Here is a 25685-nt window from a genome sequence, read left to right as displayed (position 1 = left end):
ACTTTTTGGCATCAGTAAAGTTCTGCTGTCTTTTCCCAAAGCAAAATGTCTTCCAAACTGGAGGAGGCAGCCCTTTATACCAATGATGAAAACTTCCTGCCAATCCAGTAGCCTTTGAGAATTCAAGTGGCAAAACAATACCCTGGAGTCACATATGTAGGAAGCAGAAACTTTCTTCTAATCTGTGTTCTTTCTTACAGTAAATCATCTCACAACTAGCATCTCTAGAATAATGGCATGATGAGAACTTCCCTGGGGAACAAACCTTGAAAGTTGACTTATATTGTTGAATAGTGCTTAAAGAATGGATTGATGAATTCTTGCTCATTTGGGATCACCTATGACCTGTGTGGGAAACTGGAAACAGTAGTAAGGAAACCAACTCTATCATTTTAAGAAAGCCACAAATATGTTCAATAAAGGATATAACTAAATCAGGATAACTGAGCAAAAAATTTCAATTTCAATGTCATTGACTGTATCTCTGTTTCCTATAAAAGTAAAGTATATGGAGTTGTTCTTCAAAGGAAAGAGCATAGAACAAGGCTAATGTGTAGACAGGATGCTCAGAGGAAGACCTAAACAAGAAATATCAAGGTAAAAATGCAAAGGAGAGGGGAGGAAGAGACTGCAGTTAAAACAGCAGTGGCTCCATAGAAGAAAAGGCTTGGAGTACTGTTTCAGAAGAACAGATGAACTGTAAGAGGTGAGACCTGCTAGCAAGCAGGAGTTGTCTTAGTCTTTAAGAAAAACAGAGTCAGTTAACAACTAGGAAAGAGGGAATGAACTGACAAGTCCATTGTACCCTTAAGACTTATTTGCTCCATAAGACCAGGGTTAAAAGCCTCCTCTTTGGTAGACCTTAAGTAGTTTTTAGTTTAACTTTATTTTTTGATAGACAAGTAACCTGCTACTTCAATTTGATTTTTACCCCAAGCTTTATGACATTGCCATTGAGCTGCTTCCAACAAATGAATGCCAAAGGGAGGAAATTAAGATGAAAGAACAATTACCCCTCAAAGCAAGCACACCATACCATCTGTTAACTTGAATATGGCACTCATTACAGACCCACTGGCAAATGGCTATGTGCTCAGGAATCTGAAAGGGTTGTGCCCTGAACCCAAAATCAGATAAAAGAAAGCTCAGCAGTGGAAGGGCTTTAACAATTATCAACACCCCTCTCTCTTCCTGCATTAGAAAAACACGGGCAAGCCATGAATTATTGTGGCAAAAAAATCATGCACGGAGGTACTGAAAGAAATGATCAGGTAAAGAAGAAATCAGCACAGACTGCTAGTCAAACAGGGCTACTCATAGGACTTCTGTTTTGCCCATATTATAAAGTGGGAAATAGAAATGGGTAAGAAGAACAACTCACCAGGATTATTCTGGCAATTCCATTTTGAATATCTAATAAAGAATAAGATTGTGTTAAATGTTTGCCATACACTATCATCACATTCAATTCTCACCATCTAGCTCCCTGGCAAATTCTACCAATACCCTGTATTATACAGATGTGAAATCCAGGCAGGCAAATAGTATGTTTATAGCCACACAGCTATTAATCTGTGGAATGTAATGAGAACCTGAACCCCCTGACTCTTAGGTCAACCAGTGCCCTCCTTGGTAAATGATATCACACTGAGATGAAAGCACTCCAGCCAACAGGACATGAAAGGGAAGGGCACAAGGGGGGAGGCAACCTAGCAATCTGATTCACAATTATAGTGTACAAAGAAGAGGTGTGATACATATAAAGGTCACCATGGTTATTGATCCTAGCCATACTGCTCATCATCCCACCTTACAAACATATAAGCTGAAATTCTGAGAGGCTATTGACTTAGCCAAGGCAGCATGGTAAACAAATGCTGTGGAGATTTCAAGGCCTTGCTCCCACTGAGTCATGTGCTATAAAATTATTTTAGGGCCTATTTTAAATATTTTTCATATTGCATATAGATTTAAACTTTTAGGTCCAGAGAAATTATATACTTTCAGCTACATTTGTTAGGGGATGTCAATTTATGAAAGAAACATGATGTTTGCAATGAATCAGCCTGTTTAAAAACCATGATGCTGACCCCTGAGTTTTAAGTTCTTTGTGCATATCCTTAATTGTACACGGTTCTCTTTTGTCCCTCCTTTCATTTGCATATTGACAAATGCAAATACATCATAAGGTCTTTCACAGGCCAAAGTACTTTATGCTGCAAAACTGCAGCCTGCTAGCTAGACTCAATAACATAGAACCAGTAAGGGTAAGCCACCTAACTGAAAGCAATACATGACAAGCAACTCTAAGAAAAGCAGGGGTAGAATTATTTTATTTCATTTATTGTTTCATTTATATGAGTGGCTCTCTCCTAAGTTTTTAAGAGCCTGTGGTTGAAGGTTTTCTTTTTTCAATCATTAACAGATTCTCTTATTCTACACTACAAAAAAGGGCAAAAAATCCAGAGAAACATAAACCCCCATCATTTCTCAGATGACAGTGTCCCCATAGACCTGCTGTGAGTTCATTCATATGGCAAGAAGATATGACCTTTCAGGTAGGAGCTGGGCATTTTTCAGTGAATTCTTAGAACAGAAAAAGAACAGAAGGGATTCTTTATATTCTTTATTTGTAGGGTGACTTTTTAGAGGAAAACTAGAAATGAAAAATGTATTTTCTTTTTCTTTCTTTTTTTTTTTGTAAAAGTCTGACCATGATGTACGAACAGCAATAGCAGCCGAAGAATCACAATGGTGTCTGCCACTTATCAGCCTTTTAAGATCAATGAGGCAAGTGTAATACAGAAGATCCTAGGGATTGATCTGTGCATTGTTTGACCTACAGAAGGATAAGTAGAATCACCACTATCAAAAATTAAAAACCCACAGAGATTTGTTTATCTCACAAGGGTTCCAGAATATATGCATTTTTATTTATTTGAATTTTCATTTAAATTAGCCCAGACTTCACTTCAAATCTTTCATGGATATCTTATAATCTCTTTATATCTCAAGAGGGATGAGTCACAAAAATGACTAGATATAGAATGGGGCTTTCAAACATCTACACATTTCACAGTAACTAAATCAAATATCAACTATCAAATGTTCTTTAGGACACTGATAGCTCTGAGCAAACTTGTGAGTTTGTGTGGCCTCCCTTTTCTATACATTTGCATCCTCTAGGACTGTATTCAGGATCTAGAAAGTTATCCTCCTTGCATCTCTCCCTAATCTCCAGTTTGAAACAATATCTAGTAAAATTCATTTACAACTTAGTATGAATTTGAAAACCCATATTCACTGGCCTCCAGTTGGGTGCCTGAAATTTGAACTATCATCATGAAATACAATGCCTTGGCCTCTGTTCAAAGGAACACAGATACAGAGTTTTGGACAATAGGGATGCTGAGATCAAACAGAAAGGGAAGGCTAGGTCACTGACTCAATCTACTGTTTATGCTTTGAATACTTACTATTTGGCAGAAAACAGACAAAGTGAATCATCCCATATGTACCTTGGTAAGTAATTTCTGTCATTCTCTCATTTGGCAAATGAAAAAAAAAATAGTGACTAAACTGAGGTCCACAGTCATCAATTATCAAAGGTTAACCTAGGACTTAGATTTGTCCTATTCCAAAGTCTACATTCTTTTTGCTTATGTTGTGTGGCAAGACTGACAATGTTGATCTTGAGTATTATGGAGTAGTATTAAAGTATTTGTATTCTCTCATTAGAGCCAACTCATAATGGCCACACCCTATATTTATAGGGCACTGCGTATCTAGAAGAGTCAAATGAGACACGGAATTCTCAGGCTTACTTATGAGGATTACTTACATCAGGCATATTAAAGGAAGACTTGATTATGTCTCATTATATCTCTGTCACTCTTAGTTTCAAACACAGATATGTAGAGCTTATGTCATTGCTCTCTCATCACCTCATTCTAAATTTCTGTACAATTCTCAGTCGACTGAGAGTCTGACCTTACTCCTCAGTTCAAATGGCATCCATTCGTTGGATTTTTGTTTTTAATTCTATGCTTTTCTACCACTTAAAATTGTTGCAAAGGATAAATAATATATTATAGTATGCATTGCTTATCACAATGATCCCAAGAGACTGTAAGGTTTCAAACCTTCTATATTAATGGCAATGGAAATTTAGGATGCCAGAAAGACTCAGTAATGCTCCAAGTTCAGTATCTGGTTCCATACCTGAATTTCTGGTATAAGAATTTTAAGCTCTAAAGGATCCTATATGATGATTAATATTGTTCCCCTTGAAGATGCTCTCCTTTTGGAAATTAAGTAACACAGTCTAACTTTGTAAATCTCATTTAAGAGACAGCTAATTCCTCATCTAGAAATACAGTCCCACAGGATCTGTAAATCATTTATTTTAGATAATTTTTATTTGGAATACAAAAGAAAAATCACTAAAGGAGCTAAAGATGGATAAGCAAAAGAACAATGTGCAACAGGCTTCAAATGTTCATAACGATAGTTCTTTAATGATATACTTACTTACAAGTGTTAGGCTTACCAAAGAGAGAGTGGAATGGGGAACTAACAGGGCTAAAGAATGCTGCTCCTTCATCTTCTTTATGAAAATGCAGTATTTTCAATAGTGGGCAGGACCACCTAACAACCTATCATTTTGAGTTAAAGAGAACTTGTTTGAAGACGTTTCCTCCTTCCAAAACTACAACACTAATCTTTGGCTCATTATCACACAGAAAGCAAAACAAAACTTTTAAGTTGACTCAAAATTCAGTCCAAAACATAAGGTAGACAGGCTCTAGCAGGTTTGCTGCACCTACAGCCTGCGGATAGGACCTCTGGACCATCAACAGATACATGCGTTGATGTAAGATGTACACATGGTGGAAATAATCACAGTCCATTTCCATACTATCAGAATATGGAAAACATTGCAAATTATATGACTACAGAACTTTTCTGGCATTTTACTTGCCAGAAAAATACAGATCAATCACTCAAATTTTACTTAAATGGCCAATCATCTTCCTTCATAATAGGAAACATAATAGTAACACAATCCTTACAGTAAACTGAGCTGATGACTTTGAAGTGTTGGTTTCTTGAGGCCTGCTCTGGTAGTTCAGGTTGTTTCTAAAGTCATTAGCTGAATAGATTGATTAGCAGCTGAGTTCAGAAAGTGCTCACTTGCTGTGTTAGCAGACTAGTGTGATTTGATACACCTACCCTGGAGTTAACTGGGGCCCAATGGTAATGTTTTCCACAATAAAAGAAGGAAGGTTTCCTTTCCATCCACTTTCAGCTTAAGTCAATTATAAATCTGAAAGTGTTTGGTGAAACTCAGACAGGTGCGATGAAACCATCTACATTGACAAAGGCCTGGCTATAGGGCTCTGAGATCTACTTAGTGCTTAGGCACTTTATTTCTGAGTTCTTATTTTGCCACTAAGCAAAATCACCCAGTATACAAAACTCAGGCTTAATAGAGAACTCACAGATAATCACTCAACTTTTTGAAATGTACAAACGGTTTGATGAGCATTGAGTCCAGAGAAATAATTTGTACTTTGTGCTGCACTCTGGACTTTGTCATCAATTTGTATTCTGACATTAATACAGCTGTTCAACTGTTTTGTACATCAATTTTTCTCCCAGAAAGAAAAAATGGAACAGATATTTATATGCAGCATGTCTGCGGGAAGCAAGCAATGCTTGAATTAAAAGAACTAAATTTTCTGGCTAGTCATGACAATAACAAAAGTTGCCTGAGTTTAAAATAATTTACTTTTGCATATCAATAATAGTTCTGTTTCTGTCGCTAACTTGCCTTGGTTTATCAGCAGGGTACAACCTGACTCTTAGAAGCTGGAGGCATTTTTTGTTTCAATAAGCTCATTTTTAAATTAAATTAAAATCAAAACCATTCTTTTGGTTCATCTCCCAGATTAAAGCTAACTGACAGCCTCATTAATGATTAAAAACAGCAGGTGGTGATGGCTTGGAACAGTTTGACCAGTCTAAATATCTTGGAACCCACATCTCTCCCCTTCTCCCTCTTTCCCATGTATTAAAATGGAAAGATTCTGTTGTTCACACAGGTTGGTAATTTTACAGACTGAAGAGCAGAGAGGAAAGCAAGTCGTCCAACATCTATTGAAAGGAAGAAAAAATACAGAGATCGAGAGAATGGCAGCAGAGAAGTTGGAAAGTAGATTTCTGGCACAGAATTAGAATTTGCAAACTAATGCCTGGGAAGCTGCCTTGCTATAATCAATTAGGGCTACCAAGTTTTCCCAGGTAATTAGAGCAACGTATGCTTACAGATTTTCACTTAAAAGAAACAGCATTATAAATTATCCTTTCAGTCAAACCAGATTTCAATTATACTCCCACAAGACTTAGAAACTAGATTCTAGGCCACGGTTCAGAAAGCCACTAGGGCTTAACCAGTTGGACTAAAAGCCCATAAATGTATGTATAGGGCTCTAACTTCAACTATGTTGAAATTTTTCCAGTTAAGTTGAGACAGGAATCCAAGTAGTCTCATTTGCTTTGAAGTGGGTATTACTTATATTAAAAACAAGAAAACTTACAATTAAATAATGTCTATTATTTTTTTATTTAGCAGCCTGCCTGTTACCAAACCTTGTGAAGGATTATTATTCTACAAAGTAGAAGTATTATTTCTGACTATAGGAACCTTTAAGAGACAAAGTGACTCTCAATGTGGCACTGTGAATTCAGAGTTTGATTTCTGATAAACTCCTTTGGTACCTCCTAGATCCAGTGTCTTTCAAGTCACCTCTGCTACATTCTAGCTTGTACATACCTCTAGGCACACAATAGATCTCTGACTTGCCTATTTCTAAATGATGTCCAGAGTTCATCATAAAACCTTAATTCTCCAGAAATACCATTTTGAACGTGTCAGCTACACATATGTGGCTATCCTCAAAAGATATACTTGATAACTCTAGAGACCATTTCATTGCCAATTTTTTTCTTTTTTATTTATTTAATTTCTCTGTCTTGGGGGTGTATGTGTACACATATGTGACAAGGGATGTGTGTGTACATAAGGACAGAGACAAGAGAAGGATTTCAGGTGTTCTGTGCCTTGTTCCCTTGAAATGAGGTCTGCAGATAATCCTTAAGTTTGCTTGATAGCCAGCAAGCTTCAACCGTTTTCTGAGTTTCTGCAACCTCCTACTACCTACAGTGCTACAGGTTTGGGAAATCATACCCAAATTGTTAAATAGGTTCTGATGATTTAAAGTCAGGCCACCATGCTTGAACACAATGTTCTTGCCTGCTGAGTCATCCCCCCCGGCCCCTCACTGTGAAGAACAATTTTATATTCTCTTCACTTAGCGGAATAATTGGTTTTTGAGATACTATTCTTCCAAGTTACAAAAAAAAAAGTGTCTGTCATTTCCACCCACCTTGAGTTTTAGAAGGTCATGTATGACCAACTTCTAGATTATTTAGGACCTCTGAAAACATCTCTATAAGAGCCTGTGGATAGTATCTTAACAAGCAACGTTTCTCATTGCCCTAGAGGCCAACTTAAACATTGTCTGACCTGATGTTTGGTGCTGTTATTTTTTTTTTCTAAATTGGAGATTTACTGTGAAGTTTTACATGAAGAAAAAGTGAAAATATTTCCTTATAGAAAATTTTACCTTTTCATTGTGGCTTGTATCAAGTAGGCTTTCCCTGGCTCGATGTATAGTAAACACATGGTGAAGACAGAGATTTAAAACACCAGGGGAAAAACTAATTCTTGATGACTGAAAAACAGGTATGGCAAAAGAGCAGCCATCTTGCCCACATACTAAAAGATGCTGTATAATTCTGGTATTTTTTAAATTGCATCTTAAACTGTTAGCATACTTAATTCCTCATATTTATTTCATAGAAAATGTATTAAAGGAGAAAGAATCAGAAAAATACAAATATTTAAACACTGTGTTTATACTCATGCTTCTCTATCCTGATGAGTTACAATGGTTCATACGTTTATAATTGTAGACATAAATAAGTTTATATAAAAGGAGAGTTTCAAAAAAGATACTGATCATCCTATTTTAGTGCATCTGAAGCATGTGAAACAGTCAATACTAAAGCCTCTTAGGGTCAGAATCCCATATAGAATCATGTAACTGAATGTAGTGACTGTAGAAAAAAATGATACCAGCTAAATATCTCTGGACATACAACAACCACACATTAATTTGAATCAGAGGCATGCTGAATCTGAGGTGTTTTGTGCAGTGCCAGCTCATATTGAATCCTGCAATAGTATTGCAGCTCTGGCTCTTACAACACAACATGTGTACTTGGCGCTGTGCATACCCTGGCACCACACAATACCAACTAACACTATTTGAAGCACCTTGGCCAGAATATTGAATGGTATAAAAAATTCCGTGTTTATTTCACTGTTCTTATAGGAAACAACAGGACATAATCACACAAAACAAAGCTTTTATTATTTTTCTCCCATAATTCCTCAGTGTATATTAAATTAGTATATTTTGAATTATATTGTCTAAGAATATCTTATTTTTAAAATATGATATTTCAGTTGCTGACTTGAGTTTCATTTTTAAAAAAAAATCATTAAAGAATTCTGGCTTGGGATTAGAACATGATACTGAAGAATTCTGATACTTTGGCCTTTTTGTGCTGTGTATTTATAAAAAGCAGTGTTCTCTTCATTGATGGTTATAAAAATCATGGTATTTGTAAACTAAATTTAAAAATTAAGTTTCTATATCCTGCAGTATAAAATATCCATCTAATATTTAACTCTTTATGTAAAAATAAGAAACTCACTTATTCATTCATATGCAAATTTTCTTTCATATTTAATAAATGGTAAAAGTATGTATATACAAAAATATATTTTAAAATAAATGTCACTATGATTTATTATTAGGAAATGATTTATTTATATACTTATTTGGTACACATAGCTCCTTCAAGTCCTTTAAACATTTTTACAGGGGAAACAAGTCAAGAGTGGAAAATAATTAAGAAGCCATCATTTTGACTTCCCTCTTACCTGTTACCCTAATGGCAGTATATCTATTCATCCTAGCCTACAGAACGTACTTTTGCATGCAACATCTGGAAAAGATTCACCTAGCAAATCACCCAAATAGAGCATAATTTTATCTAGCATACAGTCTGGGGCTTCCTGCTATTTCTCCAATGGGATCCCATTTCATGAAAGTATCTTTTAAAATGCATTTTGCTTTCCAGTTCAAATAATCTTAATTGATTTCTTCACTGATCATATGGCAGTGTATTCCATACTGGACTATTTATGCTACTGGTTCATAAACTCCTATAGACTCAAACTCTAAATTGTTCATTGTGATCCCTCCTCTATCTTCTACTGCTTAAGAACATTGAAATGCATAGTGTAATCTAATCAAGATAGCACGTGGCATTCTCTGGATGAATAATGAACCTTTTATCTTAACTGGTATTAATAGTAAATTTGCAAACAACCTCGACTATGAAACAACTAAAACTTCCAAATGGATTTTAAACACACATGCATACGCACAGGTACTTTTCCTATTTGAAAGAAGATAATCAGCTGGTTTTATTCCAAATGTCTTACATGAAGAAAAACTGATGATAAAGTGTAAAAAAACTGATGATAAAGTGTAAAAAAGTGAATAACCGCTAACGTCAATGATATTTTACTAGTTAAGGCAACTTTCTGTTGAAATCAATGACTGTCTTAATAAAATATAAATACTGTCTCATAGAAATCCTATTATCTAATACAACAATGTAGTTGAAAAAAAGATAAGCTCCACCTCTCACCTCTCTCTCTAGCTTCAAAGTTAAAAATAACTTTTTAACACAGAGAAAAATAAATACTTCTGGGCATCAGATGAAAAGTTCATGTAGGCATTGAATATTTATAAACCAGCAAGTTAAGAAACCTATCATTCTATGGTGAAATTAAGATGAACAGGAAATTCAACCTCAGAACAAGTATGTTTTACAATGTTTTCTGATATTGTTGTGCAAATTACATCAAGAGATATTTTCATAATGTAATATTTTTCTTAGTCTTTTGTATTGCCATAATATTAATAATCTTATTATTGAGTCATCTCAGTAGACCCTAAGTAAGGCAAAGTAAAAACACGGTACTTTAGCAGGTCAGTAACATCTAAGTTAATACATTCATTTTCCAGAGCCATACACATGAGCCCTCAAAAAATATTGTTGAATGAGGAATGGCAGATGGGTCAGTTAGTATATACTTTTACAGTTCAATCTACAGGACCCACATGGTGGAAGAAAAGAACCAATTTTCCTCAAGATTTCCTCTCACTGCTTGAACACACTCCCCCCCCCCTCTCTCTCTCTCTCTCCCTCCCTCCCTCCCTCCCTCCCTCTCTCTCTCTTTCTTACACACACACCACACGCACACACACACACTGAGAGAGAGAGAGAGAGACAGACAGACAGACAGACAGACAGACAGAGACACAGACATCCACATACATCCACAAAAATAAATAATAAATGTAATATTATTATTTAAACTTTTGAATGAAGAATTAGTGTGTTTTGTGCATGTCTTATGCCTACTTAATACTAATATCAAAATTCTATACTCCCTGGGGCAACATTGTAAACATAATTCTATTTTCAAGTAATTAAACCTTTCAGTGTGCATACTTGTATGAAGATGAAGATAGATATTTTTAAAGTTTCTATAAGAGCAAAACTAGGAAAGAAATAACCACATGAATTGCAAAACAGTATATCTAGCCTCAAAGATGCTAATTCAGGTCCAGGGGGATCTAATCAACCTCTTTGTTGAAGTAAAGATAAAACTTTTTGACAGCAAATGCTATTCTGATAAAATGGAATTTTCAATTACTCTATGAACATCTGGTCAAAGATACAGTTTCTGGAGCCCAGCAGCATACTGCTTTGCAATGTCACAAAATATTCTCCACTGAGATCTCCCTGTTTTGCCAAGAGATTAATTGAAATGAGTGTTTGAAAATTTAGTGAGGTGAAAGGTAAGTCAGGGGGATAGATAAGGAGATAAAGAAAGATGTTCAGTCATTGAATCCTAATTTCATTAAAAGACTTGAGGAAATGAAATTCCACACTGTTGGTAGAGTGTTGAGTATAAACATCTTAATATACTTGTGGTTGACACTAGTCTATGTATGAAATGAATACTATGGGACATCTTCACGGCAATGGTGTAGCAGCAGTCACATTAGTTGTACACCAAGGTCTTCTGATCCATATTTTACACGGAAAATATGTTAAGTAATATTTATGTGATGAGCCTTGTAAATAATTAAGTTAAGCAAAACACAGAACTTAACTTCTTCCCTAAATGAAGCAATGATTATCTTGCATTTGAGTGTGCTTGGATGTGAAAAGCAAATCAACATCACTGATGGACATCACTGTAAGTTTCTGTGTATTGCTTCTATTTGGTACCAATTAGTATAGGAAGGAAACCAACTCAGTGTTGTAGTAAACTCCAAATTAGGTGCATATTAGAGCAATTATAGTTATCTTCTCAGTAGATGAATTTATAATCGATAATTAAAATCATAAGTAAATTGAGTGTGATTTGAAACAAATTACTTGGAACTAGTGTGCAGTTCTAAGATATGATACCCATAAACTTTAGTTTCATATCTATATTATACATTATAGCATAATGCAATATCCACATCACCATAAATAGCCTTGCAAAAAAAGAAAGAGGGGAGCAAGAGATCTACTAAGGCCAGCACTACTCATCTCAGAGAAAAATTGGCTAAGGAGAGATTCAGTCTGCTAATATCCTCAATTATGCAACAAAATCAGGAGCCTCGGTCATTGTTCGCTACCCTATTAGCAATTTTAGGCATTAAAGAAGTCAACATTCTTATCTTCTCAGGAAAATGATAAATTTATTGAATAAAATCAGATAGGGAATGCATTGGTTAAGAGATGTGATTTTGATGTCCAAGCTCAGCATAAACTCACTCCAAGACCCAAGTCAGAAAAGAAGCTTGCCAAATGTGGTAACACGGGTTCTCAAGGTGCTTTGAGACCAATTGAGAGATAATATTCTAAACAGTATCATGTGTCAAGAGGAAGCTTAGGTTAAAGAACATCTTCCTTTCCAGAACGTCACAAGATCCCCAGGATGGGGTACAAACCTACAGAAGCCATATTAATTTATGGACATGATGGATGGCAAATAAAGCTGGAGTTGTGTGGCAACCAGGGAATTAAGCTCAACAAGTTCACCCACCTACTGACCTGGTTTCAAACTTGTTAAGAGAGATGCCATGGTTTAGGATGATGTAGAAAGCAGATTCTCTTCATCCCTTTGTTGGCATTCTGACCCAGATCACAAATATGTTCTTGTGAAGTAAACAAAATACAATCCAAACTCTCCAGTAACTAAATATCTGGGTTTTGTCCTTTGAATTTGAAAGTCTTTTAAGTAGTATCCTTCCCTCACTGAACATAGTAATTCTCGAGTTTCTTTGCCTAGGATGACTCTCATAGAAAAGCTACTGAAAACTAAGACATTGGGCATTCACTAGTCATTCCCTCTGAGCATTCATATGCTGAAGTAAAGTTATAAAAACAAATACTGAAGGTACTTAAGGCAGTTCAGTGAAGCCTAGGGCTCCAGTATCCATCAAAAGGAGTGGACCAAATATAATCTGCACCATCTTAAATACTGACAGTACAATGAGATCATATAACAAGCCATTTCTGCCAGTTCAAGGAAAAAAAATCATTGCTATATAGAAATCCTTTTCAGTTTAACATTCCTGGGATTCCCCATGAAATACATGTTCCCATGTGTACAGAGAGGTAATGCTAATATTGAAAGTAGAACTGTCATAATTAAAACCCTCAGTTACGGCATCCAAGATGAGCCAAACTCCCCAATACAGTGGTGTAAGACTTTATTTCCCCTTCGTTGATTGTATTTGGTATGTTGTTGCAATGGTTCTCACAAACAAAAAGAAGTATTAGATTCAGAGTTTTGTCTAAAGAGTTCAAGACCAGGATTGTACGGTAAATTCTCCTAGTGAGTACGTTTCAACTAGTGACCCTTAGCATAAAGTAAGATACATTTACATGAATACAGTTTTGAGACAATAAATACTATAAAATGTAAATGGTTGGAATCAGTTATTTTTTTTCTTTTTTTTATTTGTTTGGTTTTGGTTTGAGTTTGGTGGTTTTTTGTTCTTTTTCATTATTTTGAGTACTAACAACCAACCCAAGTTAGCAGGTGACACAATTCTTGCAGAAAGCCTGGGGCTGGTTTAGAATACACAGCTATGTATTATTATAAAATCATCATAAGTTGTTGGGTATCACAAGGTAAAGACTGAGATTTAAACAAGAGTACAATTTCTTTTGTCACTCAAACTCAAAAGAACCAGTTCAAGGGTTGGTTCAGAGTTTAACCATTGCTGGAAAAATAGAAAAAATGAAATTATAGGCTTGTAAATCAAATATACACAAAAAAAGATGTTGCCAAAATGGTATCGCAAAGAAAAATGTGTCTATGTGCATGAATGTGTGTGAAATCATCAATTTTTATGTAAGAGAATCTTTGGATACTGTCACATATTCATTTTCTAATATTCTTGCTGTTATTCAGTCTACACAGTACATAAGGCAACCCATTTGTAAGAAACACTCAGAACATCTAGCTGCAACCCACTGATACTGTTTTCCAGAGAAATGTGACAAAAAATTAAAACAGATGTTGGTCTAGCCAGGCATAAAGTGAGAATCAATTATGGTGATTTTCTTTCCTGAAGTAATTTCATTTTAGAGAGCATCTAAGAAAAAACCTTTCTGATCTAAATGAAGAAAGCCTTTCTTTGAGATACACATGAGTAGGAAATGATACATATCTGTCTGCATCCTCTGAGAATTAAATTGCCTCTGTTTCAGCTATATAAATGTTTAATTTTTTCATCCTCAGTCATATAGTAAGGTTTCCCAGAAAGTATATTATCTCTGCAGATGTCACCACTCGACAATTAAGGAAAGAAGCAGGGTACAATTGGAAATGACCTCTCTATATTATAGACTTTGACACTTGAATCCCCTGAGGAGGGAATGGATTAGACAATTTAATAGAATTTATACTGGCTAATTTTTTTCCATGAAAAACATTTTGTTTTGTGAATCAGGCATTTTTTGGATTCATTTAGAAAACCAAAACAAAGGAGTTTAATGATGTTTACAGTGAAATGAGACAGCTGAAGACCAGAACGTAATCACCATATTTTGTTTTCTCATCTTTAAGACTTTTAGCAGTAGGGCTTCCAGCTGAGCATGAGACTAGCTTTTCTCAAGACATAGCCAAGCATTCTGAAGCTTCACTGAGCCTAAACACCAAATTGAATTCATACTTCTTAATTGGAAAAGACAGGCTGGTTGCATACTATGTTTACATCAGTAAAATATTGAAATTGACATTTGTGCCCAAGTCCATATGAACAATCTGCCTCAGCTAAACTCTGCTAGTGTTTTAATACCCTGGTTTCTGCCTAGCACAGTTTTAAAGAGCACATCTTCCCAAGATTTCTTGTATATGGGTTCATAAAAATGGATTCTCTTCATACATGAGGATGTGGCTCCTCACATGTGCTTTGAGACTCATTTCACATTAATAAAAGGGTTTGTATTGGCTCACAATCTTTTAGCCTGCCTCCCCTGTAACCAATGCCATAGACTTCTGCGGTAGCTCTGTGGCTTTAGAATAGCAACTCTGTGGGCAAAATGGAAAGTCTAGCACTTTGTATCCCCAGGAAAGACTACATGATCTGTGAGCAGAGAACAGTCTCTGGGGTAAGTTAATCAGACTAGTAGAGAAAGAAACCCCACCTCTCTGGTCTCATTGGAGCTATGTTCTATGCAATTTAATTGATCAGCTGAATCCATGCACTATAGCATAAACAGTCATTTATTCCTGGTGAGAAAGCATCTGCTTACTTCCTATGTGCTCAGTGCAGTTATTATTAAAGAGAATGTGGATGCAGTCAGCTTATAAAATGCCCCAACCTTATACAAAGAGGTACACTTACCCCAGTAGAAGTTGTACATCTCAAAAATTCTCTAGATGCTGCTAACATGTGAACAAACTAATAATATACCCAAGGCAGTAAAGTAGTACAATGAGTCTAGAAAGACTCTGGATTCTTTGGAGCATATAGTTTCAACTTAAAATTGTCCAGCCCTTACCATGGTCAGGCATCTGAGATCCCATGGAGGTCACACTGGTGTTCAGAACATCATTCACAGCAGTATCGCAGTACAGGCTCCTCTGGACATCATGCTCACTGTCAGTCTGGTCACTCTCCTCATGCCCACTATCCTTCAGGCTGTTGCCCTCTAGGTCCTTGAAGGTGGAGCTGCTGGGTTGAAGAAAGTATGTTAATTTACAACTGTGATAGATCTGACTTCTAAAATCTTTCCTAGCCAGGATGATGTCAGCTCTGTAAGGAGGCCAGCAGTGGCTACATTGTCCAAAATGGTAGAAATATGAAGAAGAGACATTTCTGTTAGAAGATAATAGAATTGAACAATAAAAAGAGGTTCTCAATATTGGATACTGATACAGCTAGTATGTTCATTTGCTTATTTTTAGTGCTTCAACGCAGGCAAGGTGTCTGGAGATCGAAATCTAAAAACATTCCTAAAGAATATCACAATTTCGGGGTTTTTTCCCGTTCTTATACAATTAAAGTCAAAGAGAAATAGTTAATGTTTTCTGAGAAATTACTGTTCATGAGTTACTGTTTTAAGAGATCAACATTAACTTTTTAAGTCGTATTGGCTGTATAAAGAAACGATGCTAATAATATTCTTATTTATACATGAGACGACAGAGTTTTATAGAAGTTAAATAACTTGCACAAGGTCACACGGATGACAAAACAAAACAGGACAAAACAAATGTAGCACATCTAACACCAAACTCAGCTTGTCAAATGTCAGTGGTTAAAACTTTTTCTCTATAGATATCTACTAATCATCAACTATAAAAAGCAAAAATGGCAGAAATTGAGGTAGTGTAAAAAATTAAAAGGATGATCAGGTTGAAGTCTCCTGCTTCTTTGATTGCTTGGTCTGTTTTTGTTGAAACAGTGTCTCATTCTGTACCCCAGGCTGACCAGGACCTTGATATGTAGTCAACATTGGCCTTTGAACTTGTGATAAGCCCCTTCTTCAGCCTCCTCCTGCATCCTGGGATTACAAGCCTAAAATACTACATCTGGCTCCCCTGTCAGTTTTGAGTAAAAAAATGACGGAGGGACCAAAAAAAAAAAAAAAGGATGTCTGGCTGTAGCTGAGGAAATCATTGGTGCACAGAATGGGTTTGGTCTAATTTTATGTGTCTATTTGGTTGGGAAAAAGGGTGATCCAGGTAGCTAGTTACGCCTTATTTCAGAATGTGGCTTTGAGTGTGTTAGCTGAAGAGATTAGCATTTAGATTGAAGAACTGAGTAAAGCATGTATCTTTCCCCAGTGTTGGTAGGATTCATCCAATCCATTGAAGACGTCCTGAAAAGAACAATAAGCAAAAGGTTGAATATCCTTTCTACTTGAACTGGGACATCAATATTCTCCCATATTCAGAACTCCTCATTTTCAGGCTTCCAGGCTCAGACTAGAATCTCTACAACTGAGTCTCTAATTCTCAGGATTTTAAATTATACCATTGGCTGCTCTAGCCTTCTTGTATATTGATGACCAAGCACAAAATTTCAGAAAACTACAACTACATGAATCAATGTTCCAAACTTTGAACATTCACAGGTCTGCCTCTCAGAGACCTTAAAAAGTTCACTGCATATGGTGAGAGCTATGCCATGGACCAAGGACACTCTGTTACTCTGCCCATTTGTCCTAGAGGAAGCCTAAAAATTAACACATGACCAACCTAGATGGTGACTGCTTGGTGAGATAAACATAAAAAGTGAAAGATCAAGAGAGAAGTAACTGGAAAGCCATGCTTATAAGAAAATGAGGAGTCTGATAATGATAATGTCCTGTTAGTTAATTATTACAGAAAACACATCTGAGCATTAAAGTCATTAAAATCCAAATCACTCAACAGGCCACTTTATTCAAATTATGTCACAGACATAGCTCGGTCCAATCAACCTTCCAGGACATAAGTCTATTCAGGAAAATCCTATAATTCTTTTATGGTCAAAAAAAAAAACAATTGGAAACTCATGATTTAAAGATTTTTTTTACCATTTCTAGACACAGATTCAATGGTTTCCTGTGTATACTAATCGAACCTTTAAATAGATTCAAAGTTTATAATTTAGAAACAAAAATTGGCCCTGCCTACAGGCACTCATAATACCTCAAGAGAGAACCAATGACCTGCCTGCATGATATTACAGACTGTTCCATTTTTATGATAAATATTAGCTTTCAACCTATATTATCTGGTTGTGAAACATAATGAAAAGTTCTTTATATTTTTAGTACAAAAACTACCATGTTAAGCCAAAGAACTCAAGGCTAAATTGAATGCATTTCAGTAGTTGCCAAAATTTGCTTGAGTTATATGATAGTGAATGAAATAGTCTAAAGACAAATGTAATTGGCCATCCCTTAGAGTAGGGCTTCTTAATCTTGGTACTATTGAATTTTAAGGTCACATAATTCTTTGTTGTGTACATCCTGTGCATTATGAAATGTTTAATGGGTCTTTTGGCCTTTGCCCATTAGTTGACAGTGATAACCACAACGAAGTTTAACAATTAAAAATCTCTCCAGGGAGACACTGCAAATCACCCTCAGTTGAGAACAACTGTTCTACATTATTTCACCAATATTCATGTAACATGGTATGCAGAAAAAGCCCCAAAGTTGAAGTCATTAGGGTAAGTGCTAACCTGCAATCTGTGACTTTGTGTGGTTCTAGGCTCTTCATCTAATCCTTGATTTCCTTGCCTTGATAAATGCAGTTGATAAAGTCTCTCACACAAGACCACCCTAAAGACTCAATTAGATACTTTGCATGAACTGCAGGAATGCAATGGGGTATGAAGCCAGAGAGGTTGAACAGGAAGAAAAAGGGGAACTATGTATATACTTTAGGTGGAATAAAATAATCTTTCCCAAAACAAAACAAAATAAAAAATATACTTTGCATGAAAAGCCAGATAAAAATACATGTCCAAAAAAACCCATTATTTAATATGATCACTATTTTGTATTATAATGCTTAATTCACATTATAATTAAACAATATTGCTGTGGTATTTTATGGGAATGTTATAAGAATTTTATATTTATTTAATAAATTTTCCTATCTTCTGTAAACAATTGTCAGCCATTGTCCATTATGCGATTTCTCCTAAAATTCGGAAACAGAAAAATTTATCCCCTGTCAAATATATGTCCTTGCTTTATTGAATGATAAAAACTATATGACCTGACGTACTTTTCATTTTGGCTTGGCTTCTCAAAAGCTTCAAGGTAAGCATAATGTTTAATTGCGCTGAGTTATCGTCCTGGAAGCTGGTGATCTCTATCTCACTTTTCTTAATTGGTTTTAAATCTGCCTTTTTAAAATTTTGTCATCCATTTTATATGCATCAGAATGTTGCAATCTACCTCGGGGCTTCTGGGGTGGAGTTCAAGTAAAAGAAAAGATAGAAAATATTAAAACTTGGAAAGAGTAGCTACTATGATCTAAGGAACTGCTACTGTGAGCAAAAGAAGAACAATCACAAAGGTATAGCCACTACCCCTTCAAACATCAGGATGGTTAACTCATTTAAAGATCAGTTTGTCCATCTGACAAACTAAGTACCGCTTACTGTGATCTTGTAGGGACATTTAGTGGCTTAATGAATGGATTTGTGTAAGGCAGTTTAAGAACCAGTGAGCAAGAAGCTGCAAACAGTAAAACAGCCTGGTAAATGGCTACTCACCCAAAACAAATAACAATTTATGCCTGGCATAAAAATGCTGATTTCACTTGCTTTATTACCTGTGTACCTCTTGGGAGATGAGACACTTGTAAAACAACTTTTGTGGTACAATAAATTAGGGGCACCTGTTTTCAATGGTATTGTAAATGCAAATGTTTCTATTACTGCTCTGGTGGCCAGCAGAGGGACAAATTCATTTTAAAATACCTAGAGCAGAGTTCTCTACACATGTTGGATGAAAGAACGTTACACTAATACTAACCTATATGTGTCCTTTAAAATATTACTCTTGCAAAAGACAAAAGAATCTGAAAGGATACAGGTCAAATCTCTAATAGGTGATCCCACATACCTAGAGAATGTCATTTATGACTAAAAAGAGAAAGTCAAAAAGAGTATTGTAACTGGCTTTAAAGAAGTGTAATTCAGAGTGTTTTCCAGACCACTTCTGTCATTAATCACCTTGGAACCTGTTAAATATGTGTTAATATTTAGAATGTCTCTAAAGATGGAGCAGCAGACTGCCTTTCCTGATGCATACTATTATTCAGAAGTTGCAGCTTTAAAAGAAAAATTTTAATGGAAAAAATAATGTTTCCCTCTGCTCCTTTCTCTTATTTATCTGAAAAACATGTACCAAGTACTGACCACATACATGGCACTATGCCAGATGCTACAGAACTCCAGTACTATTTTGGTAGTAAAGAAAACCACTATGCATAGCTTAGAAGCCAGAATTCATTTTCTATTCTAAACTGCTTCTGATGTGTTGCTCAATTACCATTGTGTTTTCTTTGAGCTACAGCCTCATGCTCTACTTGATATGGCTCCAAAAACACTCCAGGAGTTGATATTAGCCAGCAGTGCAGAGAACAGGCTTGAGGAAAGAACATTGCAGCTGTGGAAAAAAGTAGCACAGCTGGCCTTCCTTACTTTAAGGGGATAGCAGAGATACAAATATACTGGTACTAAAATCCATCCAGAACAAAACTCCAACTCACTTAGTTTGCTAATCTGGGTTTCTCCCAGAAACCAACTTGGGTATATCCTCAGATTACAGATAATGTTGTAGAAAATATTAAACTTGGAAGATGAGATTGTAAATGTAAATGCTTCTATTACTGCTCTGGTGGCCAGCAGAGGGGCAAGTTCATCTTAAAAGACCTAGAACGGAGTTTTGAAAATATAATGTTGGAATTCTTCCATCCAGAAAACTATGGGGAATATGCCATATACCTTCCTTGTCCCCTCTAACCCATTCTTTGTGGCTTTTCAATGTTAAGTCATGTTTATGAAATCTTTTTCCCCTTTGGATTTCTATTGAGATTGCCCCCATGGATGCTAAAACAGAAATTTTTACAGTGGAAGAAGATTGATGTTAAGGTGCTAACTGTCCTATGGAATCACTCTATTATGGCCAAACCCTTCAACTGACCAGAAGGTATTATTACTCCTCCCATGTTTCTCCTAATGAGTCTTTTCAGTAGTATTTTCAACTCCTTTGTTCTTATACCAGAAGAATGAAATGCATCTTGCCCCATCATTTTTATTATTTCATAGAGGAACCATGACTTCTACAAGAAAGGACCAGAGATGGCCAGTGCTCAACTACCAAATGTAGACAGGAGTGAAAAAATAAAAAGTATCTTTGTATAAAGAATCTGGCCAGAAAAGCCCAAGACAACAATCCAAGAAATGTCCTTGGATAACTAGAAAGTAAATGTAAGATGAGAAAAATGTATAGGAAAACAAATTCTAAAAACTAGGCTGAACTTCACTTGGCATTTTAGAAAATCTGAGATTTCCTAATAAAATTAAGACTGAGGACAAGATTCGGAATTTCCTGTCCAGGAAATTTTTTCAAACAAACATGGGTCTTAAACATCTTGGTGGACAGTTGATGACTTTTCCCATGGCTTGATCCCCTTGGGATCAGTGTTAATATTAGTCACCATTGTGGTTTCCTACCGATTTTATACTTGCAGCAGTCATTCTGCAGAAAAGGATAGCACACAAAACATCCTGTTTCTTTCTGGGTATTGGAATTTGTTTAAATGCAACTGACCCCATAAAAACCTTCATGGTTTCCCAAAACCATCACAGTTCTATTAAAAAGAAACTGATAAAAATGTATGTGTGTTTCCTAGTAAATAAACTATTGTCTTTTATATTGGGCCACATCTAGAGATACTTCCTCCAGTAGCCTATTCAGTTCTAGGATACAGTTTTTGTGCACATGTGTGTATAAAAGTACATGTAAAGTAATTAATCAAAATCAGAGCTTTCCAGTGAGTCTCAAAGCTGTTGTGGAAATCCATGTATCTCCAAAGCTAAATGCTTTAACATAAATCTTTATCTCATATGTCAGCCTTGTAAGTTGGATATTTGAAGCTGATCTAAGATTTGCAGGTCCCCAGGAGTCTTAGCTTTCTAGTAGGCTATGAAAATTAGGCTTGTATTATCAATTTAACCTAGTCAGAGAATTTCCAGGTACCCAGAATGAGCTAGCTCCAGAGACCTGTAAGGATCAACCAAACCACTGTTTTTACCAGTTCAAAAAGAAGCTTTGAAAATAACAGTCCAGAAGCAGAAAACAAAGCAGTGTTTTCCTACAAAGCTCCTCTAGCCAGTACCTATAGAGAGGCTTTTTTGTTCTTCCTAAAAGAAATTACTTAGACAATTTTCAGTGCCTTACCTTTTGTTCAGGGGATTCTTCCTCAAAACTCCAAAATTTTCCAAATTATACTATGACAGGTAATACAAGTGTAACCATTTTTAAGATGACTAATGATCATCACTGAAGGTCACAAGCTATACTAAGCCAATACAGATAAATGTATCCATAGTTTTGGGGTTTAGTGCTGCATCATAAATTAAATTAGATTTGAATTTGAGTTTCTTGTATAACAAGAAAGGATTTTGTTTTCCCTTTGAATCCCACCCTTACAGTGATAGAAATTTATGGGATTACAGCCAGCAAAATAATAGAATTTTCAGATCTTCTCCACTGCAGCTCTAATATACTGTTTGCTCGTCTGCTTTCTTGCTATTATTTTAACAAACATACTCAGTGTTCAATTTTAGCTGCAGAATAATCACTGGACCATTTAAGATGCTATTTACATGAAACAGCAATAAAGGTATCATCTGAATGGTCAAGTGATGTGATACTTTTGGACCTGACATTCTCTCCTTTGTTTAGTTCTGCCTCTTTAGAGGGTTTCCTAATCTCGTTTTTTTTTTCCTCATTGCAAGAATTTAGGGCACATTATATCAATGGAATCTTCCCAATATTCACCTCTACTCTGTACTCACAATATAGCTAAGTTGTAACTAACCAATCATACAAATTTCAGATTTCATCTAAAACACTTCAAAGTGTCTTGACAAGTATTAAATTAGAAAATTTTCTTTTTGTCTCTCATCTGAAAAGCATTATAAAAGACATTTTATCTGTCATTTAAATATCTTTTAAATTTTCACAACTGTCAAAATAATAACAATTGAAAAACATACTACAAACTCTACAGGAGAACAAAAGTTGAGGCCTTCTATTATTTAAACTGGGTAGCAATAAAAATTTAGATATCACTTTGATTTTGAGAGTTTTCTAATTTTCCTTATATTAATTCCAAAATTACCAGTAAAATATCTAATCTCATCCCAAATTCATTTTTAATTTTGCATCTATTTTGATAGAAATAAATATGGTGCAAGGCCAAAAGTGATTCTCTTTGTTTGATGTAACTGGCAGTTATCCTTGCTTTCTATATTGTCTCTAAATTTCCCACACTTCCTAGCACAAGTACATAGGCATCTGTCACAGCATCCAAAAGGACATAGGTCTTGAAAATTAATGTTTTGGGTTTTTTTATTTATTAAATCAAACTCAGAAGTAGGATTGTGAAAGAAAACCAACCTACCTTTTGATTAAATGGGCACGGCTATTCACGTAGTTAGAGTCAAAAGAATAGTTTTCAGTCTGCAATGAGAAAGAAAAAGGTTAAAAATGATTCATAATAAGAGGCCAAGTGTTCTACTTAAAAGGATTGGTTTTTTATTGTGCAAAAAAACAATGAATGAGCCCAAAAGCAAAGCCATAGTTGGGCAGCAGTTTGATGACTGCCTTCTTTGGGGGTCCCCAAGTTCTCTCCAAAAGAAGCAGCCTATCTTTCGAGACCAGGGTGGAACTGATACAAATATTCTCTAGAATATGGCTGGCTACTGACCATGTAACCACTTAGAGAGAAGAGACAGTATGACTCACAATCATTACAGAAACTAATTGCTTCCCATTCCCCAGTGGAGACCATTTTATGCCCATCAAATTGAGTATAAGTTCAAAGGTATATTTATTAGAAGTAGATAATTAACATGTTAAAATATTTATTCCAAAGATATGGAAATGCGGCAAGGTAATCCCCTACTGTGGATTTAAACTCTGCACTTCCCTTTGTTTTAAGACATTTGCTCAGCATCAGTTACACAGGATGGCTTTCCTTTTATCACAGGTATAAAGGCAAACAAGTATTATGCCCAAAACAGGGTGAAGGGCAGTCCACAGGGGGTACCAAAGCCTTTCATGTGAAACATGAACTCTGCAAGCAAACCTCTGTCTTGGCTCCTATCATTAAAACACTACTGCCTAATCCAGTTACAGTAACTGGCTGCAGCAAGGGCTTTACAAAAGCAAATGCAAGGCACCTGCTAGATGAAAGAGATGGGAAAACAGCTTTTGGGAGCACGGGGAATTCTGGTAGATTGAAGGGGGACAGCTTTAGAATGGGTAGAAGCCACAGAAGCATCTAAAATGAAGTCAGTATCCTAGAAAATGTGATCTTACACCCAATGTTAAAAACACAGAATTTGCCGGGCAGTGGTGGTGTATGCCTTTAAATCCCAGCACTTGGGAGGCAGAGACAGGAAGATTTCTGAGTTCGAGGCCAGTGTGGTCTACAGAGTGAGTTCCAGGACAGCCAGGGCTATACAGAGAAACTCTGTCTCGAAACCCCACCCTCCAAAAAAACCACAGAACTTGTTGAACCTTTGTATGAACTTCAAATGCTCAAACACATCTCTTCCCCCATCCTGCCGTTTAGCCATCCCCGCCATTCTTTAGAGGCCTTCTGCAATTGCTTCAACTGAAAGTGCCTGGAAATGGAAATATAATAGCTGTCTAGAGAACAAAATAGCAGATTCTTTTCAGATGACTACCTGTCAGACATTGACTGCACTAAGCTGTTAGATGCAGTCCTTGCATTCAAAGACTCACAGTTTGATAGAGGAGAAAATGAAGCAAGTAACTGCATATCCAGCCACCACATGGACACTACACAGCCAAAAGCCAGGGCAAAGGCCCTAGATATCAAGAGTAGGTAGAAAGTTGACACTGAATAGTTGGGAGGGGAAAAAATGGAAGAGAGAAATGGAAAGGAAACAAAAATCCACCAGTGTCCTGTAGTTACTCACAGGTGTCCATGTTCCCTATACAGCTCTCACTTAAAGATAGGCTGTACAACATCTACTAAGACCGTTTTCTGTACAACATCTACTTAGACCGTTTTCATCTAAATATTTAGATACCTTCTAGCATAAACACAGGTTTTGATGATATTGAAAGAAATGGTTTTCAAGAATAAAAATTAAAAAATTGTCAGTGCATTTCTACTTTATTGATTTGTAAGTGAATGCTGAAATTGTGACAAAAGTCATTTGGTAAAGGACAAGGCAAACTTGAAACTGTGTTGGGAATATAACCTTAGTATTTACTGTAATAAGTCATTCAGTAGTCACTTAACCAACAAACATTTGCGCAAGTTCATTTTACCAACATGATGGGCAAAATGGTATTGCTGAAGTATGTTTTATTTTGTTTTATGATAGTCAGTGCAATATACAATTTAACAAGAAGTTATCATCTCCTCAAAAATCTTGCTACCCTGTCAAACCTGGGAACTAACTGAGCTCTGTGATTTACTTCTGTGTCTTACTGTACAATCTTTGTTAAGTGACTTAAATGTTCTGTGCCTCAGTTTTCTACTATGTGAAATACAAACCATAGGAACATGAATTCAAAAGAGAAAGTGATGAGATTCCACAACAACACTGCTTTCTACAGAGCTTGACACTATTAATAGAACCAGAAATTTACTTCACTTCATGAAAAAAAAATCTGTCCAAATTTACTGAATCTTTACAGGTAAAGTTAATAAATGATCAAACGAATAAACAAAACAGCCATGAATATACAAAAACACTAGGGAAAAAAGTAGAAGTTATTGACTGGCCTTGCTGAAAATCAAGAGCAACATCCCAAGCTACTATAATGTTAAGTAAAACATTTTCCAGAAGAAAATTTGTAAAGATGAAGGCATCAAGTCTGTATGCGTTGTGATGACCTGACCTCCAAGCACCATGCAAGAACCACATGTTTGAGAAGAGAAGAATAATCTTGCAAATGTTCCTAGTTTTGACACTTAAGAAAATAATCTATAGAACCAAGACGTATCACACTTGTAGTCAATGAGTAGGTAGTAGAAAAAATTCTAGAAGTCCTGGTTAAAATGACTTTTCTAATTCTCCCTCTCACCAAGGTTCACAGATTGGCTAACCGTTGACAGATGCAACAGGTATGATATGCCACTCAAGATAGAAAAATGTCATTGAACTTTATCATCTTTC

General features: G+C 35.9%; 1 protein-coding gene across 3 annotated transcripts in view; it reads right to left on the bottom strand.

Moving 5' to 3' along the window:
* The window catches only part of Pcdh19 (protocadherin 19), a 104032-nt gene that overhangs the window by 25427 nt on the left and 52920 nt on the right, over window positions 1-25685 (bottom strand). For 2 of the 3 annotated variants that reach the window (XM_028780722.1, XM_028780792.1), the window contains 2 exons: window positions 22928-22986; window positions 15286-15458 (listed from right to left, as the gene is read on the bottom strand). In XM_028780722.1, coding sequence (XP_028636555.1) covers window positions 15286-15458; window positions 22928-22986 — 232 coding nt within the window. The remainder of the gene's footprint in view (window positions 1-15285; window positions 15459-22927; window positions 22987-25685) is intronic. The other variant, XM_028780854.1, reaches the window with a different exon arrangement.

The sequence above is a fragment of the Grammomys surdaster genome, unplaced genomic scaffold, assembly GCF_004785775.1.
Source record: "Grammomys surdaster isolate TR1022 unplaced genomic scaffold, NIH_TR_1.0 61, whole genome shotgun sequence".
Taxonomy (NCBI): domain Eukaryota; kingdom Metazoa; phylum Chordata; class Mammalia; order Rodentia; family Muridae; genus Grammomys; species Grammomys surdaster.
This window is presented reverse-complemented; position numbering and strand designations above follow the sequence as displayed.